We start from the raw sequence: 18,356 nt of genomic DNA, 5'->3' as shown, positions 1-18,356 counted from the left end.
ATTAGATACCTTTATCTTAATTCTTATTTAGTTTACTTGTTATAAGCCCATACGAATAAATAAATATCACTGTGCGGTGGGGGGGGCAAAAGGAATTTGTTTTGTGATGCTTGATGAATTTTCTCCCAGTAAAAATATTTCAAATTGCAAGGGTACCGGATAAGTCATCTTTATGTGATAAGCTAAAATCTGAAGAATTACATTAGAAACTTCAAACTTTTGGTAAACTTAAAATGTTTACTGTCTCTCTTTCTCTTTTAATTAAGAATATGCATCCAAAATAGACAATCAAGTGAGATTAACACGTAATATAGTTGCAAAGTTCGGCCATATTATATTTTCGTGTAAAACATCTCATCATAGATTTAAGCTTAGGAAGATGAATATTCTTAATGACTGCTCTCCCAGCTATCTACAATATTCATTTAAAATATCAGTAGCCTATATGCCTTTCTTTTTCTCAGCAGTAATACTTCTGTATTTAGAGATAGCTTATTAACTATTATCAGAGCAAAAACTATTTTTTTAATCTTATATAAAAATCTGATCGCACTTAAAAGTTTTCCCATACGTAATTGTCAGCAAATTTCCAATTCTTTACAAATATCAAATCATTAGGCTAAAATAAAAACATTACATATTTTAGTCTCAACATGCACTGCAATTTTAAATTGCTGCAAATGTTATTCGCAGCAAAGAAAAATATTACTTACTCTTCCGTGAGCCTGTTCTTTTGTTTGTAAGGTTTATCCTAAGTTTTTAATAGTTATCTTTAGTTAAAGTTAGTTATAGTTATCTTTAGTTAAAGTTAGTTATAGTTATCTTTAGTTAAAGTTAGTTATAGTTATCTTTAGTTAAAGCTACTTCCGTATCCCTTCTAATTTTAGCTTATAATTTCCTACCAGAATGTGTTTTTAGAATCGCGGTTAATGCAAATGAGTAAGAGCGGTATTTTAGTCGAAGTTCCACTGACTTCTTTAGAAAGCCAGAGACTATTTTTGGCCATACTCTCTCTAAGCTATTACTACTCTCGGCCGTAGTTCAAGCCCTTGATAGCTTTGCCAGCTTAGTTGATATTTAGGGACCAACTGCTTAGAAATCTTGATAGCTTCGGCTACATCTTTTAGTTAAGCGTTAGTCAAGTTTTATTTCTTATTACTTTGAGTTCAAGCCCAACTGGAGGCTTTGCTCCGAGAAAGGAGCCGACTGTTAAGTTCTTATTTTGAAACATAAAGTGTAATTAACCCTTCTTGAGTTTTACGTAACTGTTTCTGTACTCGTGAACAGGTAAGCCAATCTACACACTTAGCTGTTAGATAGAAGGTTTGAACCCACATGTTCATTCCAAAAAAAGGAAGAAAATTGACAAAAAAAAAATACATCTGACTATCATTTTACTTCTTACTCGTATTATTTATATAATGTATCCAGTTGAAAGAGAAATTACAAGAAAAATATTCCAATAGAAATTTACAAAAATTACTTCTTTTTTATTTTAGAAATTAAATATACTACGCATATTCGACGCAGTTAAATGAAGAATCTATAAAATACATAACCAGAATAAAAAACAATACATTTGCGTGGCAAAAACTTTTATGAATCCTTTGTGTGGTAATGGTATAATTTAGCAACGTCTTTCGATAATATAAACTTTTGTGGGTTTACTATTTGCGGAAGATATACTGTTTCATCAAAGTGTTCGGTGGAAGGCAAACTTTTATAAACCTACTGTGTGTGAATGGTACATTTCATCTACAGTAGTTTTCTTTTCTTAAGTTTTCTGGTAGAAGTTTGAAGAAATCCATATAACTGAGATCTAACACAGAGTTGAGTAACCAAGGGAAAAACTACAATGCTTTCGAAATAATTCAATGCAAGGCAAAAAAAAAAAAAAAAAAAGGCTCAGTTAAAGGTTATTCTAACTTTAAAAACTCCACTGCATTAAGTAATTAATGCAATAGTTGAGAATTAATGCAAATGAAATAGAAAAATTCAACTGCACTAAGAGCTTAAGTACAAATTGTCTTGCAAAAGCCTTTTACTGAATCGGAACGTATTCATAACTTCATAGCAGATCAAAATAACCAATGCAAACCACTCATACGAAACATTTCACAAAATTTAAATGTTACTTTGAGGCATATGCAATTGATAACTGACAAAATAAAAATGACAAATTTACAGAATGCCATTCAACATATGCATGGGTATCCAATACCAATGTGTTATATGTTAATCAGTTTCTCAGTTCTGTTACTAAGAAACAGTTCGAAACTAAAAACTTATTTCTGTTACTAAGAAAAAGTTCGGTAATGTTTAATTATATCGCAATAATCATTTTAACAAAGGAGGAAAACTCAGTTCTGCTCACCAGTAATTGACTGGTATCCCTTCTTTCCACCAGTAGGTCCAATCTGAGCACGGAAAGTTCGGTCAGATGGGCACATTATTGGAGGGACATTCCAGGCAGTGTTGACTGTAGATGCACTGAGCCCAACATCAGAAGCTCTGCTAGCATATCGGGGTCCAATAGGTTGAGGTTTTCGACGAAATGTAGCAGAAGTGGGCTTCGGCTTGCGACTTCTTTCAGAAGTAGAAGGCCGTTTCGTTGGCTTCCTAGTTGTTGTGGTGGTGGTGGTAGTTGTACTTTCAGACACATGATCAGGGTCTGCCGGTTGAGGACAATTCCACTGTGGAGGCCTGGCGAAGTCGATGTATACATCGCCTGGCAAAAAACGAAAGAAATTAAATTCTTTTACAAAATATGTTACCATTTTTATAAGAATTAGCCCCATCACAATAAAATTAAATTGCACGCTATTAACCACGGTCTGCTTTCTTCAACGCTCTTCGTAAATAGTATCTTAACCGTATAATGAATTAAAATAAAACCCAAATTAGAAAACCCAAGGTAAGAAAATCTCAGAGTTTTAGACTGTAGTTAAAAATGCACTAATGTGACTGAGACCCATTTAGAAACCATGATTTTGATGAATATTGTAAGCCTAAAACGAAAACTAATTTATGCGAAGAACTTTTATGGTTTAAATTGATAATCACGTTTATCTGTAAAAGAATTTTCCAGCTATTTGATAAATTGCCTAAAGAGTGTCAAATCTTTCGCATCTTTAGTAAAAGTCAGCCAAAGGCCGCACCCCCGAACAAAATAAATTTGTTCGGTGCTTCATTTCATTTCTAGCATTTATTAGTAACCGAAATGTATCCCATATTAAGGAACGTAACATAATTGCATTCATATTTTAATCGGAAGACTTGGTAAGAAAACAGTATAAATATAGCAATTTTAATGCGACCATGTGTCATTTTTTTAAATACTCTATATCTGCATCTTGTTTAATAGACAATGTAACGATGAAAAACGCATTTTTTTAAATTTTACTTTCGTATGCATTTTACTAGTAAAACATTATTAGAAAATATGCGTACTTTTAACGACAAAACTAATAGGGAATAAATACCGTTACGTTCTTCGAGAAAGTTTTCGTTCCGTATCCAAAACATTTAAAGGAAAATTTAAATGGATTTCTTAGCATTGCGTATCTGATTGCAACTTTACACATTCTATTTGTAATGTCGACTCAAAATGAGGTCTAGAGTTAAAAGCACTTCGCGTTTCCTGAATTCTTCAGAAGTGTTCATGCCTTTTGCAAGAAATGGTAGATAGTGCCGTAAATGCGTTTACGGCATGCGTCACGACAGACTGAGTTAATAGATAAAAGGGAGTAACACTACACTATTTTTAATAAATAGTTTGATTAAAAATTGCTAATTTCATTTTTGCAATACTGGCTATTTTAAACTACATTTAAGAATTCTCTAACAGCCTAAGAATTCCCTAAAAGTTTTAGATTTTATTTTCTCAAAGACTTTTATTTTCAGACGTTGTATAAAACACACGTATAAACATATTCCTGGCATTTTAACGATAACTCAAAATGAACGTTATTTAAATACCAACGGAAACAGACATATTTTTATAATTATAAATTAAATTTCACATAACTGCTAAATCAAATATTTGCTAATCATGACTGTATTTTCTTGAAAGGACTAAGAAAGATAAATAAAGCTGTGTCATTCTTCCTAAGATTTAAATATGAATACAATTAGAATAACTAAAGTTATTTCCATAATTTATCTAGTACTTGGAATGTAATATGTAGATATACAAAAGTAAATTGCATATAATCATCTGTTAATGAAACAAAGGACCAACAAATGATAAAGTGCTGTATACACTAAAGATATAGAATTTATTGTCGGAACGAGATCCTTTTAGCTACAGTACACGGAAGCTTTTGAATTTGTAGAGCTTCGATTCGAGCCTTTGATTAAACATTGCGAAACTACGGTTGAGCCTTTCTCGACAATTTACGAAATTCTTATACCCAAAATTTTTCTTTCTCTGTTTCGTGAGGCTTCAGCAATTATTATAACACTTTAACGAAGAGTAATACTCGGGGGCTTTACCTGTGTTTTATTAGCCCACCTGAGGCACTATGTTTTCGTTTTGCGATTTTGCGTCGAATTACTCTGAATGTCCGTTTCACTTTTCAAACTGTTGCAACCAAATATTACCGCCCTGTATTTTATTTGAAGAAATTAAATAAATGGGAACCTGCATAAATGTATGTATGTTTCTCGCATTGTGATAAAACGACGGTACCTAGAACCATCGAATTTTGAATGGCGTAATTCTACTGAGAATATGAGCATATGGAAGCCCAAATTTGAAATTTGGAATTTGTTTTATTATCGATTTCATATTTGGTAAAACGTTAACGAATTTTTGATTAACAAACTCAAGGATTTCAAAGCGAGCAATGGCAACGTTGTACAGAAAAGTCATTTTTATCTCCAGCGCGTGAGACTGTGTATCAGAAATTCTAAAGCTATGCTTTTACAGTTATTTTGTTTGTTGCTCAAAAATAATTGTGAGCTTCTCCCACTAAAATTCCTAAATATTTTTTTTAAATACTTGAAAGTTTTCGGATTTTACATTACGCCAAAGGGGCGTTTTTTCGTTTACACATACATACACGTTTCGAGAGCATTCCAGCTAATGTCCCTTTGGGATAACAATATTTTAAAACACCATACCTTTAGAGTTTCCGGCAAAGTCTCGTGCGCTAGAAATAATATTTTTTTTTCGTACAGTGTTTCCATTGCTTGTTTCGAAATCGTCGAGTTTGTTAATCAAAAATTCGCTAACGTTTTACAAAAAATGAAACGGACAATAAAACAAACCCCAAATTCTAGATTTCAAGAGCCCATAATCGGGTGGTGGACAACGTAATTCAAAATTTGATGGCTCTAGGTACCTTTGTTTCCTCACAATGACAAAAATATGCATACATTCATGTAGATTCTTCATTATTTAATTTGTTTAAACATAATAGAGGGAAAAAATAGTTCATTGCAACAGTTTGAAAAGTGAAATGGACGTTCATAGTGAACCGATGCAAAATGCTATTTCGAGACTAATAGCCCTTCTGGGCTCAAGCCCCTTAAGGGCCGCTGCCACTGCGGTTTATCTGAGCTTACGGACACAACTGACGTAGCCGACCGATCTCCAAAACCAGTTTCTTCCCATAGGGCAGCAGGTTGAAAAATCTGAACTGCAAAGCTAGTTGACACATGGAACTGACTTCGATAGCTCAGATATCGCAGTTGGCGCAATTATCCAGTTCACTCAGTTTCTACCAACGCGATAAGAACGTTCCTCAGGATCTATTCAGCGTATCCCCTCGAATATTCAGGTAAAGGGTTAACGCTTAAGCGTCAATGTTAACGCTCATGTTTCTGTGTTTGGACGGTTAAGGCAGGTTTCTCAAAGCTGCATTATTTAGGTGGTGCTAAGTTAAGTTACCGAATGATAAATTTTAGCTCTTTTACATAATTGTCCATCAATAATTTTCAAAGAAATTGAATTTGAACCCAAGATATTTTGCTTCGCGCATTGAAGATTCTTTCAGCCCATCAGCAGCACACTTTCTGCTTTTCTCCTAACTAGTAGATGAGACAAATCTCAAGATTTTGACAGGATGAGTACGAGCTAAGTATCAGTAACAAAAGAGTAACCAACACATCCCTGAGTTTTGTTTTAATTCGATGCTGCTCTAAAGATCATAGATTGTTATGGAATTTTAATTCAAGATATGTTGCTTCCCACAAACAGACAGATCTTATCAACTGAGTTCTCCGACATAGAATTACTCTACCTTAATAGGAGATTCGGATGATTCGCTCTTGACGATGTGACTTTCTGAAGTTACGAGAAGTATTCCTTTCACGAACTTTTATTTATCGGTAGCGATATGCACGATGTACAGATTAATTATTTCTGATGATGCATACCTGAAGTTTATATGAATATAACATGCAATAAAATGTTTGTATGATGCTTTACTCTCTACCAATAGATTTCCAACAATGTTACTAACTGTTTACTGTGTTTTTAGATGCTACCGTTAGAAATACTCTTATGATCTTCAAGTGTCTGGGTCGAATGATAAAAAAAGATTCTGATAATTTAATGAATACTTTTATTATTTACCAGCAGCAAAATTTTCAAAATGAAAACAAAGGTTTCCCCCCCTCAGCTTCTTATTTTTGAAATATTTTTAGATAGCATAGGATATAACAGACTTTTAGAGTGTTTTAAATTGGAATATGAGTTTTAGCTTCAATTTAAAAGGGAGAAAAATACTGATGCAGTTTAACGTGTACTTAATTGCTCCCATGAAAATGAATCTTTTTGATTTGAATGTTAGAATTTCGGTCAAAAGAATTCTGCATGCATTACGCATTTCACTCGAAAAGCATATGAATTATTCATAAGGCAAAAGGGGTTTCTTTTTTTTCTTCGTGATACGAATTAAAATACAACACAAAATTAAAAATGGAAAGATAGAAGTTCAGTTTCTTTGCAGCAAGAAAATGATCTGAAAATTTCTTACCGTCAGAAAAGTTATGAAAGGAAAACTATTGAAAAAAATTTAAATGCATTTTAAAAATTCCGAAATCTTTCATATTTCATATTACGCCCAAGGGGAGATTCTTTTAACGTTTTGTGTGTTATCTTTACCTATTAAATGAAAAGTTCTTCGCACTTAAACCACATAAAATTCAATTCAACTGCCATGTCAGAAAATATTTAAAAATAGCATATCTTTTTAGAATTCCGATAGACAGTCTCGCGCGTTGGAGATGAAAAATGTTCTTTCTTTCTTTCTTTCTTTCTTTTTTTTTTTTTTTTTTTTTTTTTTTTTTTTTTTTTCCCAGTACGGTGTTGCGGTTGCTCGTTCAGTTTGTTAGTCAAAATTTCGTCAAAGTTTTACAAAATATGAAAGAAATAATAAAACAAATTCGAAATTCAAAAGTTGGGCTTCATGGTGCCCATATTCGAAGGGGTGTATATTATTCAAAATTTGATTGCTCTATGTACCGTCGTTTTTTCACATTGCGAGAAACATATTTACATTCATGCTGATTCTTCCTTATTTAGCTTCTTTAACTATGATACATGGTTATCACATTTGGTGGCAACAATTTAAAGAGTTATTCGCTGTTTATAGCGAAACGCTACAAAATGCCGTTTTGAGACTAATAGCCCTTTTGGTATACCTCTCCTTTAGGCTGGTGTCCTTCAGAGTATGCAACTTTCAATTCTCTCTATTTCAGTAGTTGTTTTTAGAAGTAATAGCTGTTACTTTCGAATTACTTGTGAAATAATTTGACAGCTAGCACAAACTTTCAATGCTACATTCACAATCATTAGATAGTAGATTGGTAACAGATTATAAAAAGGTGCAAGGAAATAGTTTGCTTTTTTGAAGGACTTCCAAAGAGAAAATGGTTCTCTGATGAAATCCAAAAAACTGCATGTCTTGGCTCTTAAAGAAGATATCCTATCTCCAAATTATTATAGATAATAGATGGATTATAGATGGAAACGTAGTGAATGCAAATCTATACTAGAAACCTTAAATACAACCGCATTTCGACATTAGATAATTAACAACGGTATCTCTAGTAGGTGGGCAAATATCCATTTTTATGTATTAAATATACTAAAAAATCCCTATATTCCAATGATTTTCGTACGTTTCTAATGCACAAAAATTCGTTTATTGCTTCTTGTCGAATTTCTTCCTCTCACATCAAGTCTGCTTACCAGAATAATGCAGTTAACCTGTCAAATAAAATATTGTTGCATTTTTTATTCTGACACCAGTTGTTACGTTTTATTCTTCCTTTACGTTTCGTACGTTACGGAGTTCGTGCGGATTTGGAGTGAATAACGACGACACTTGAGAAACTATCGAAACATACTTTATTTAGCCAGTATTAATCAGGACAGCTCCAAAGTCACGTTTTACAGTCATCGAAGATCTCCTATACACTCGCTGGAACAATCAGCGACACAGCCTTCAGGTTATCAGGCTATAACGGAGGAGACAGCTTCACTGCAAAGCACCAGCTCCCGACTCTGCTCGGTCGTTCTCGGAACTTCACGTACTCTCAAGACTCTCCACGCTACAACTCGCGATGCACTCGACGACACACAGAGCACGGCTCCCGACTCTTCGGTTCAGTCATTCCCGGAGCTCAACACGCTCTCTCGACGATGCAGTAACCGCGATACACTAATAACTCCAACTATCCGGAAATTCAGTTATTCTGGATCACTGCACTGTAACTATTATTATTTATAATTTTACGCCACGTAAAATTAAGTTTGCTTTAATTTCAAGGACCTGATCTTAATTTTGTTGTTTTAGATAACACAAAAAGTTAGTAAGTGTGTTACATGTTGCTAAAAAGCAATGAAATTAAGGTAGATGATTATGAAGAATAGGTAGATTGGCTAAGACCGCTTCCTAATTATGTCCTAAAAGTGCCGGCATCTTTACACATATCAATTACTGCTCGCATACTTATTAAGATGAGTTTAAACTTAAACGTCAAACTTCGTAACTGATCAACTTCTTTATGACACCTTCATAACAAAATGGTAGCTTTATCTACTAAAGTTAAATCACTTGTATATTGATGCCACTATTCAAATAAAGTAATAATTTCCTACTGCGATTAATAAAGCTAAAAAAAATTCTGCTTGAGTATCGGTGCCCTAGTATAAAGATAACCAACTACTGAAAAAAATTTTGCTTTTTTTTTTCAACTTTTTTTTTTCAAGTTGCAAATGATCTTCTTAAAGATGTCGGTACTTTCAGGATAAAGCCTTTCTGGGAAGGTTTTAATCTTGGAAGAAAATTGCCGCTTTGTATCTAATTGCTGACACCTTTAAGATGGCATACAGTTATAACGAAATCCTATTTGCTTGCAGTATGTTGGAGAAATACGTAATCTAAACATTCCAAAGGAAAAACAGATAATTCTGTATGAAACCCTACCATTGTCTGTTTACTCCATATTACAGAGCATACTTAAAAGTACTGCTTTTCTAAAAACAGGTTAAACAGATGCAATAACACGCCGAACAAACACTAATTCGAAGTCAAACAACAAAAATCAGGGTTATATTTTCAAATTTTCACAGGAATAGTTTCGATGGTTTAACCGAACCATCCTCCTCAGCTGCAAAAGCGCAAATGACGTAGATAAGATATAGTGATTAAATAAAATAAGAATGGCTGGACAGTTGTTAAGCTTCTTGCGCCACCTTTTCATTCATCCTTTAAGAAAATTATGTTTCAGTTCTCGTTTAATCAATAGATGGTGCAGTAGCTTAACTACTGTCCAGCCTTTCTTATCTTACCTTATCTAATCACTACATCTTATCTACTTCATTTGCGCTTTGGCAGTTGAGGGTGATGGTTCGGTAAAACCATCGAAACTAGTCCTGTGAAAATTTGAAAATATAACGCTGATTTTTGTTGCTTGATTTCTGAATTGGGTTAAGCAGACTTGGTGAAATTATATCAAACTCCTTTCCATGCAAGTAACATTTGTTTTAAATAAGTAGCATAATTGCAGTCAGTTACTTCCTATGAGTTTAATTTCTGTCAGTAATGTTTTAAAACAGCAATCAGTAATTTTCTAAAATTGCAATCAGTAGTTTTCTAAAATTTTAATGTAAATCTTTTAGTTTCTGTGTACTCATTTATCAACTTCCTACATATATTATAAATTAAATGCTTAGTATTTCAAGTATATTATATTGTTAATTCCATCGCTATTATCTCTAAATTATCTTCTAAATTAGATTCAGTAAATTAATAATGCAAAATAGTGAAACCATTGGGCAGTTTTAGTATCGAATCCCTTATTTTGCCTCTGTTCGTATACACCTTCTTATGCTTTCACAAAAAATGGCAGATAAAATTTCTTTCCATCACAAAAATTCTTTAATTCTTTCAATTGAAGTATGAGGCCAGTCAGCCTGGATAGTGGTTAGTGACTCTGACTGCCGTAGCAAAGAGTCCAGGTAGAATCCCGGAGAAGGCATGGATGTTTGTAAATGTATATTATATTTGCAGCATGGAGGCACACTAAATATACGACGAACCCAAAGTACTCTAGCGTGGTTTAGAGGTATGGTGAGAGAGGCTCCACGGACCACTCCAAGGAATGCTCTCCCTTAAAATTGGTGTGAAAATAGAATTCCAACCTCGTCAAGGCTTTCACAAGAATTCTTCTATGAAATATGGACTCCACAACCATAGGCAATAAGATTTAACTAACTAATTTAAAATTTTGAAAGGTTATTTTCGTCTACGATAAAGACGTTAAATTTTTACGCACCCATCCTAACTTTCTTTCGAGTTAACATTAATTCTTCTGCATTTGAATTTCCTTCCCTTCTGCAATCCTATATTTAGCTAGTTTGCCATTTTTCTAGTTAGAAGAACAATATAAAAAATGGCTATTTGAGAGCCCAGTTTCGAAGGAGTTTGTTAAAATAAATCAGGTTAAAGCATGTGAGACACATTTCACATGTAAGACATATTTTTACTTTATTATACATTTTCTATGTGGCTATTCAAGTATTTAATTTTTAAGTACTTAATTCAAGTATTTAATATTTTGAGAGCAAAATGTTTTGCTTAACAATTTATAAAATATTTGCGTGATAAACTAAAATGAAAAATTATCAATGCTTATTTTTAAAACTATTTACCTTCTGATCGCAGGGCTCCATGATAGGAAACTTCATCTTTTTCATTCAGGGGTCCAATCGCCCAAACTATTGCTTGGGGTCCGTCTGAATACACATGCTGATCGTATTTCTCGTCAACTGTAAAAAAATACAATATATGTTACAAATTTACTAAAAACACATGGTAATGTATCAAAATTGTATGGTTAATAATACTACTGAAAATTACAATACAATTTATGTATTAGCTTCAAAACAGCAATGCTTCTTTCGTATTAACGCAACCTCCTTGGTCTCAATATGGCGGATTTTTACGGATGAAAAAATTATTTATCTTGTCAAATTGGCAATTATTTATCTTATCAAATTCGCTACTTTTTTTTAAAAAATATTCCCAAACTACCGACATTTATCGAAAGTCGTCAAACATTATCAACAGATTAAAAGAAAAACATTGTAAAATACAAATATTAATTTTTAAGAAAGGATTATATGATATACTGAAAAATAAAACACATTTTTATTGAAAAGCCTTCTCTACATTTTAGCGCTGTACTTATCTCTATGTACACAACGATTTGTTTCCTCTTAAAAACAGCAGAGAGTGCAACAAACTTCGCACTGCGCACCGGCTGTCAAGCTCATCTCATCATAGTTTTCTTTAATGATTTTGAGACAAAATATTATATTCCTGCAGAAATTTTACAGCCGTTTTGTCTATTGATGGCAAATCCCTCAAGTGATAATTTAAAATGTGAGTTGAAGATAAAAAAAAATATCACGGTTTGTCTAAAAAACCCAGGTAACTTGGAATACAATAAAAAGAACGCATACGAAAATGGCGACGCTGCTTAATTGAAGGACGGATATCAGCATGTTTGCTTGAAGAATGTTAACGTGCATGGTTGCTAGAGTTGGTACATTCTGAAAATTTAGCGATTTCTATTAAGGTTTGGTTTGGTCTATTTGATTGCGGCAAAGCACTCGATGGCTATCTGATACTTCTACTAAGATGACTGCGTTAACACGTAAGTATAGCTTCTTTTTATGTTACTACTTCACACAGCAGAAAACATTTATTGGATATCGAGGGTATTTGATTAAGGTGTATGCCTGAAAACAAAAATGAAACCTATAGACCACAATTAAAGCAGTTCTTTAAATTTTCAGTTAGCTACAAGCAAATAAAACCTACCTAAATTAATTAAAATATATCGAAGATTTAACTTGGTAACCGAGCTTTTATTGTGTTTTATTTTGAAACATAGATTAAAGTAACTACTCGAAATGATATCTATTCTATATTGTATTAAAATCATTGAAATTAACTCCAAAGTAATTCGACATGTATTCAGTTACAAATTTTGAAGCGTGCTAAAAACTGAGAAATTTAAAACATGGGATATAATTGCAATTTTTCCGTATTTATGTTAATTAAAAACCCCTTTACGAAAGAAAATGCAAAACCATTGATAATTTAACAAAAACGATAAACCAGTTCTGAAATATTGGCAAAAATTAAATGTGGTAACAAGTTTGTGTACAGTCTACAATGCAGAACAAAAAAGGAGCCGAAAGATATGAATACAAGTAAAGCTTGATAGCTCTGCGCATAGTTTATTCAAACATTTTTCCTGTTTAAAACTATCATAAAAACGCATGATAGGGTAGGGTTATTTCTTTCAAACATACTCAATACTCATATTCCAAGAGAAAACTTAAAAGTAAAAATTAAAAATTTTGGTTAAAAGAAAATTGCACAAATAAAAATGTTTAAAATGAAAATATTCCTATGCTAACGGGTTTATTGAACATCAAAATTATGATTCTATCCGATGGAATTTTATTTCAGCGAATTAAATTTTTGATGATCATTTTCTGCGACGTTGTTTCCTTCTAGAGTAACTTAAGAAGTCTTCGTAAGAGCAAGAATAGGTTATTGGTAAACTAAACTGGTTGCTATGGAGATAAATTCGAGACGATAAATATTTTTTTTTATGTTTTAGCGTTAGTATTTGCAAGTAAATTGCATGCAAGTTAGGCTCTCATCTCGTGTTTTCGTTCTTTCTTGGAGATTCGATTTGATGCTAGATATTCGTTTATATTTTTATATCCATTTTCGAAACGCTTTCTCTAAGCTTATGACCGGGAAAAAAAAGTACTTCCAGATAAAGAAGGTATCATTTTTACTCGTTTCTATATTAAAAAGAGTGAGAAATAAATAATACTTCAAAGCTTTAACGAATAATAATAAATACTCCAGAGATAAATTTAACAAAACTTACTTCCAACTTGAGGTCTTTTAAGCGTTATCATCGTATACCCATTGACGGCTGCTGCGTTGAGGAGTTGTACACTGTCCTGTCCATCTGGAAATTTAACATCAGGACAACTGCCTCTGCGACCTACACACTGAAATATTTTAAAATAGAAAATACATACAAAGGTTAAACGTCCATTCAAATTAATTTACATGACATTTAAACAATTGCTTTAGTACATTATACAAAATGCCACTATATTTCCAACCTTAATCTTTATTTTTAATAAATAGAAACTGTTTCTTTTCTCTCTCTCTCTCTCTCTCTCTTTTTTTTTTTTTTTTTTTTTTTTTTTTTTTTTTTCTTTAAAATATTATTAGCAGGGCTCTGGAGTTGGAATCGGACTCGGGCAGATTTTGGGGTAAAAGGTTGAAAAAAATAATAAAAGCTGAGTTATTATTTTTATTTACGGATTGTATACATAAATAAATGGTTATTTTCTGTTTTATTGACATATTAATAAATAAATATAAGAATGGATGTGATGTTTGCCATTAGCAGTTAAACTGATTCATTTAGTTACAAATCTCACTGATAAATTTAGGTAAGCAGAAATAGCAGCAAGAACTCCTAAAATTAATGCCATTCTTAGGAAAGGCGCAGGAAAAGGAGCAATTATTGATCAAGCAATGCGATAAGAAAGTACATATTTGATGATAAAGAGTTTTTAGAATTAAGAACTTTTTTAGAAGTAGTAAATAATCTTAATGTTTCACTAACAGAAAGACTGCGAAACGATCTTGCAAAATTAGAAACTCTTCTTTCTATACCGTATATAGCTACCAAAAAGCTACAATCTGAAGAATTAACAAGAGGCAAGACTGGAAGAATGCGATGTTTGTTGTTTCTGAAATGGAAGGTTTATTGCAGAAGGAATCATTTCTTCAATGAAGAAAAGAGAAACTAGTTTGCTAGACAATAAGATCGCGCTGGGTTCAATATACGTAGATCCAAAACGCCAGATTTTTTTGGATGACAAACAAATTAAAAAGGCAAAGAAAGCCATCTATGAACTTTTATTAAGAATGAAATTATTCTCAGAACAACTGGAGTATTCAAATCAGGACAGTCAAACTGCAGATATTGCAACTGAGTTTCTATCATCTTCTTCCACTGATGAATTATATTTTGAGAAATGTTTGGATAATATTGAAAAGGCTAAAGCAAAGCGAATGAAAATAAAGAACTAAGAGCCCTTAGATATAAAAATGAAAAAATACAAACAAGACTTATACACGACCTTCGAAGAAATAGTAAATATGATTGCTCTTGCAAGACCCCTCTTTTACAAAAATCTATCCTGAAAAGTTAAAGGAAGTAGCCGTAACAGTAACAACTCTTTCTTCTACTCAAGTTAGTGTGGAAAGACTCTTCTCAGCACTGAAGTTTATCAAATCTGATATATGGGCCTCCAACAAAGAAGATCTTGCTGAAGCTATACTGTTTCTTAGAAATACCCAATGCCAGTTTTTCTATTTCATAATAGATGCTAATTAATATAAATAATTTACTATGCCATCATTTTTTTCTGTAGCATCTATTACTTCTTTTATATTAAAAAATAAGCTGTAACCCAAGCGTATATGTTTACATATATATATATATATATATATATATATATATATGAGGGAGTCAGAGTCGAAGTCATTAAAATTCCAGGAATCGGAGTCGGAGTCGGTCACTTTCCCTATCGACTCCCCAGCCCTGATTATTAGTATTCAAAGCAAATCAGTCATACTAATGTTTTCAAAACAAAAACGAATTCTGTTTAACGAAACAATATAAACTGTAACTGTTAAACTCCAATACATTGTACAGTCATTAGATTTTTTTAAGCTAGAGACTTTAAAAATGAGCAATGCCTTCGCCGGGTCTCTAGCCTGGACCTCTCGAATGCAAGCCGAGTGTGCTAACCGTTACACCACGAAGGCATGCTGAAAGGAGAGAGAAACTACACCTAGTATAGAGTTTTAATGTAAACAACAGTATTTACATCTTTCTTCTAGTATGAATTTTAGTATGGCCCACTGTACGGTAGCAGCCAATGTTTCCCTCTCTGCTGCGACACTGTCCTCCAACCAAGTCAATATCTTCTTAAGAAGATGTTGACAATTCTTGTATTTTTTCGACGTTTTCGACAACGCTGTTTCAAATTTGTTATTTTCTTAACGGATCTTCAGGAATTCAGAGATACCAACACGATAGAGTCGAGCCTTTCCCAAAGCTACAATATTTCGCCGGAACGTCAAGGACATTATAACTTCCGTGCAATGAACTAATTATACAGCACTTAAGATAATGCCTATTATAATATTCTAAAGAACAGAGATGTGGTGGCAAAGGAGTAGTAAACATATTTGAAGGAAGCTTGAGCACGTTTCCAGCAGACAAATTATTCATTTATTGCTGCTACGAACAATGTATTGCATCGGATTTACAGTATATAGAATATAAAACCATGACTGGCTCAGACTTTTTTCGAGAAGTTTACTGTATCGAAAAGAAATCCTGAGCACTTAAATCGAAAACCGAATTTTCCGTGTTCAGCTTGTGGCCGAAAGTACATTGGTACTAAGCGAACTCGCCTGCATAATATGATGCTAACAAGCCAGTTTCCTTGTAAAGCTCATTACAGGAAATTATGCGAAAGGAATTTAACTCAAGACTTGGTTGAAGTTTTTTAGCAAAGTTTTGGCGACTTTTTTATTGAAATCTGCAGACTAAAAACAAACCTAAGCTATATAATACTTTGGACTAAACGCATTAAGCATAGCAAAAGTTATTGACAAAATAAAGAAAATGTTTTGGAACTCCAATTTTCCGTAGCAAGTTATCGGCGCAAACTTAATATTATGTTAATTTTAATCGATTAAGGCTAACGATTCAAGGCAACTAGAAAGCGTGGGAAGAGATGGGCGTTCATGGAGGACTTCCTAAGCTTTGCCGCTTGGCAACTAGTGAGTCCGAACTCCAGTGAGGAAACATACTTTTGTCCTTAGCTCATTTTGATTGAGGTAAAAATTTCGCAGCATTGGAAATATATCTCTCAGCTTAGTTATTTCAATAAATAAGTAAAGAAATAATCCGAGACTCCTTAAAAATATTTTATTTACAACTCTGTTGTAAGAGAATGGAACGCCTTAAAACCCCTTTGCAATGCTTATTTTAATATGAAGAACACTTATAAAAGAGAAAAAAGGCACATTTAACCAACATCCTCCAGTAAAATATATAATCTTTTCACAGGCTAATCTTTAGAGCAAATTGTTCTACCACGGAAAAGATCGAGTGCTTCCAAAGCATTCTTAATTAGATATTACAATGATAAAGTGAAAGCAATGAGTAAGCTACATGCTCTTTGTATATAGTAATGTTGAAAACTAAAATTTATAGAATTTGTTAACAGCTCAATGTATTTTGAATTTAAAATGATTATTTCGAATATCTAATTTTTTAGATATGATAAGTACTTTCCTATAAGAAATAATATAAGCTTGAAATAAAGCTAAAATATATTTAATAGCATTTATATGAATATGAATCTTTTCTTTATGTCTTATAGAAAGCTTAGGTTTATTTTGAAGCAGGAGTACATGAAAAATGTGCAATGTCTTCGCCGGGACTCGAACTTGGACGTCTCGAATACGCGCCGAGTGTGCTACCGTTACACCACAAAGGCATGGAGAACGTAGGAAGAAAATACCTTATAGTCTTTAAAATTAATAAATACCTTATGAAAGTTTCTACGCACAAAAAGTTGAAATTACGTTACAGTTACGTGCAACTAGTTAGAAGTAAAAAAAATATATAATTAAATTCTTTTTTTATTAATAAATACTTTATAAATTATCTCATGAAGGTTTTTACGAATGAAAAAATGAAATTGCATTATAGTCATACACAATTAGTTAGAAATAAACAGAATTGTATAAATTCATTCTTTCATTAAAATTAATAAATGCTTTATAAATATCTCACGACGACTTTTACGAAAGAAAAGTTGAAATTACATTATAGTCATGCACAATTAGTTAGAAATAAACAGAATTGTATAAATTCATTCTTTCTTTAAAATATCTGAATATTTTATGAAGATTTCATGAAGATTTCCACGAATGAAAAGTTGAAACGTATGATATGTATATACATAATTGAATTACTATATTGCATAGTTGAAGTTAGATAGTTTATTATAGTCATATACAATTAGACGCTGTTTTCGCATTAAGCAACTAATGAAAAAAGTTCTTACTAATGAAAAACGTTCCTTGTTATGATATGTAAAATACACTTCATTCAATAAATAATCTATCTTAGCTTTTCTCAGCTATTCAAATCACATGATTTTAAGAATGCGGCTTAGATGGTCCACCTATCAGGCTCCTCCATAATAAGTGACCATCACTTCTAGCCTTAGTAGCGGCAAAGCCGAAGTCGTCTAAGGACCCGCATTGGCAAAAAAAAAAAAAAAAAAAAAAAAAAAAAAGAGAGAGAATGCGAGTTTGGTTTTTTTTCTATGAGTCTACTCATCAAAATCAAAACTCATCAAAATCAACTTCTCAAAATAGTTTATTTATACGAAAAGTCTCCTTCAATTTAAAATATGCCAAACTGTGCAGCAAATATTCATGAGCAATTCCATATGCAAATCCATCAAAATGGTCGTCTGTGAAATAATGATTACTGGACAATAATTCTAAGTCAAGGGTTCGTTTGTAATAGAAATTTAGCATTTAAAGAAATTTGTTATTTCTAAATCAATTTAGCCAGAGAAATTCAAAATCTCATTATTAACTATGTAGAGTCATTAGGTACTTTTTTGGAAGCAGGCAAGATGAAAAATATGCAACGCCTTCGCCGGGAATCGAATCGCGGACCTCTCAGTTATG

At 32.6% G+C, this 18,356-nt stretch overlaps 1 protein-coding gene across 1 annotated transcript in view; it reads right to left on the bottom strand.

Annotated features, from left to right (window-relative positions):
* The window catches only part of LOC118197676 (protein Skeletor, isoforms B/C-like), a 138,490-nt gene that overhangs the window by 30,760 nt on the left and 89,374 nt on the right, over positions 1-18,356 (bottom strand). The window contains exons 10-12 of the mRNA XM_035369209.2: positions 13,432-13,558; positions 11,168-11,284; positions 2,375-2,728 (exon numbers count right to left, since the gene is read on the bottom strand). Coding sequence (XP_035225100.1) covers positions 2,375-2,728; positions 11,168-11,284; positions 13,432-13,558 — 598 coding nt within the window. The remainder of the gene's footprint in view (positions 1-2,374; positions 2,729-11,167; positions 11,285-13,431; positions 13,559-18,356) is intronic.

This window comes from Stegodyphus dumicola, chromosome 5, assembly GCF_044657685.1.
Source record: "Stegodyphus dumicola isolate Sdum_Otavi_A_Nest chromosome 5, ASM4465768v1".
NCBI lineage: Eukaryota > Metazoa > Arthropoda > Arachnida > Araneae > Eresidae > Stegodyphus > Stegodyphus dumicola.
Note: the sequence above shows the minus strand (reverse complement) of the source record. Positions and strands in the feature narration are given on the sequence as shown.